At 30.7% G+C, this 1064-nt stretch overlaps 1 protein-coding gene across 1 annotated transcript; it reads right to left on the bottom strand.

Annotated features, from left to right (window-relative positions):
* Positions 1-552: 552 nt before the first annotated feature.
* LOC118757034 (phosphatidate cytidylyltransferase, photoreceptor-specific-like) lies at positions 553-1044 on the bottom strand. Its single transcript, XM_036491763.1, has 2 exons — positions 914-1044; positions 553-847 (listed from the first exon to the last, which is right to left on the bottom strand). Exons 1-2 carry the CDS (start codon positions 1034-1036, stop codon positions 767-769), a joined length of 204 nt encoding a protein of 67 aa, XP_036347656.1. The 5' UTR covers positions 1037-1044; the 3' UTR covers positions 553-766.
* Positions 1045-1064: the final 20 nt, after the last annotated feature.

The following is a 1064-nucleotide window of genomic DNA, read 5'->3' as shown; positions in this document are numbered from 1 at the left end:
AGAATATTTAGGGAGTTCACAAGGGGTGGTATACTGTCGCATTGTTGCATGTCGTACACTTTAAACGCTTAAATAAATGTTAAGAGGACTTGAAACCACAACCAACTATTTTTTAAAGCTGTGAAAATTCGTAATAAGTATGACTTTTATGGTACTGAACGTGCGTCACATATTTTTAGCCGTTTGAAGTTTACGACAGTATACAACACCTTGTGAACTTCCTATTTGTATTAAAAAATATTATAAATTAAATTTGATATTTGATTATTAATATGAATTTAACTATTTTTTAATTGGAGAGAAAGAGAAGGAATGACACAATTCAAGTTATTTCTTTGTCTCCTCAGAAAGATTCTTTTCGTTTTCCAGTGAAGCAATCAGCTAAACAAAAATTCACAATATTGCTCCTGTTTTCGTTTTCATGCTATATGGAATCATTTAAAGGTTTTGCATTTAACTTTTGCACAAAGATCCACATGTAATTGATGAATCTGCTAGTCATTGATTGATCTTTTATGGCTATGCAATAATTATGTATTTGCCCGCCTACATAGTCTGCATTAACAAACAGCGGAGATCGATGTTCTATTTTTGTTACAAAGCTAAGATGAAGACCTAGTATCAACAACAAATTCCAATTTTACAATAAAAATAAACAAACAAGTTAAATTATTACTTATAATGTTTAAAACAAATATGTAGTATTCGTATCCGCAGTCGTTTTGTCTGTATAGTACGCTTAGATTTAATAGTTTCTGGAAACTTTTTAAGTTGTAATTAAGTCCCCAAGACTTTCTTTGAGTGACTGGTAAATTTGCAATTGCTGTTCAGGTCTCAAGTTGTAAATCTGTTAGAGAATAAAAAATTTAACTTCATTTACATCAAAAAAAATCAAATCATATGGACAACGTACCTGTGTCAAAATTTTGGATGGAGCTGGTGTTCTGATAAAACTAGAAATGTAAACATTAACAAATGTTGCCATTAAAAACTGACAATCGAAACGGTCCATAATGCCACCATGTCCAGGTATCATATCACCAAAATCCTAAAATAGAAAAAAA

This window comes from Rhagoletis pomonella, unplaced genomic scaffold (assembly GCF_013731165.1).
Source record: "Rhagoletis pomonella isolate Grant_MI unplaced genomic scaffold, Rhpom_1.0 Rhpom_scaffold_13828, whole genome shotgun sequence".
NCBI lineage: Eukaryota > Metazoa > Arthropoda > Insecta > Diptera > Tephritidae > Rhagoletis > Rhagoletis pomonella.
The sequence above is the reverse complement of the archived record's forward strand: the minus strand, read 5'-3'. Positions and strand labels throughout refer to the sequence as shown.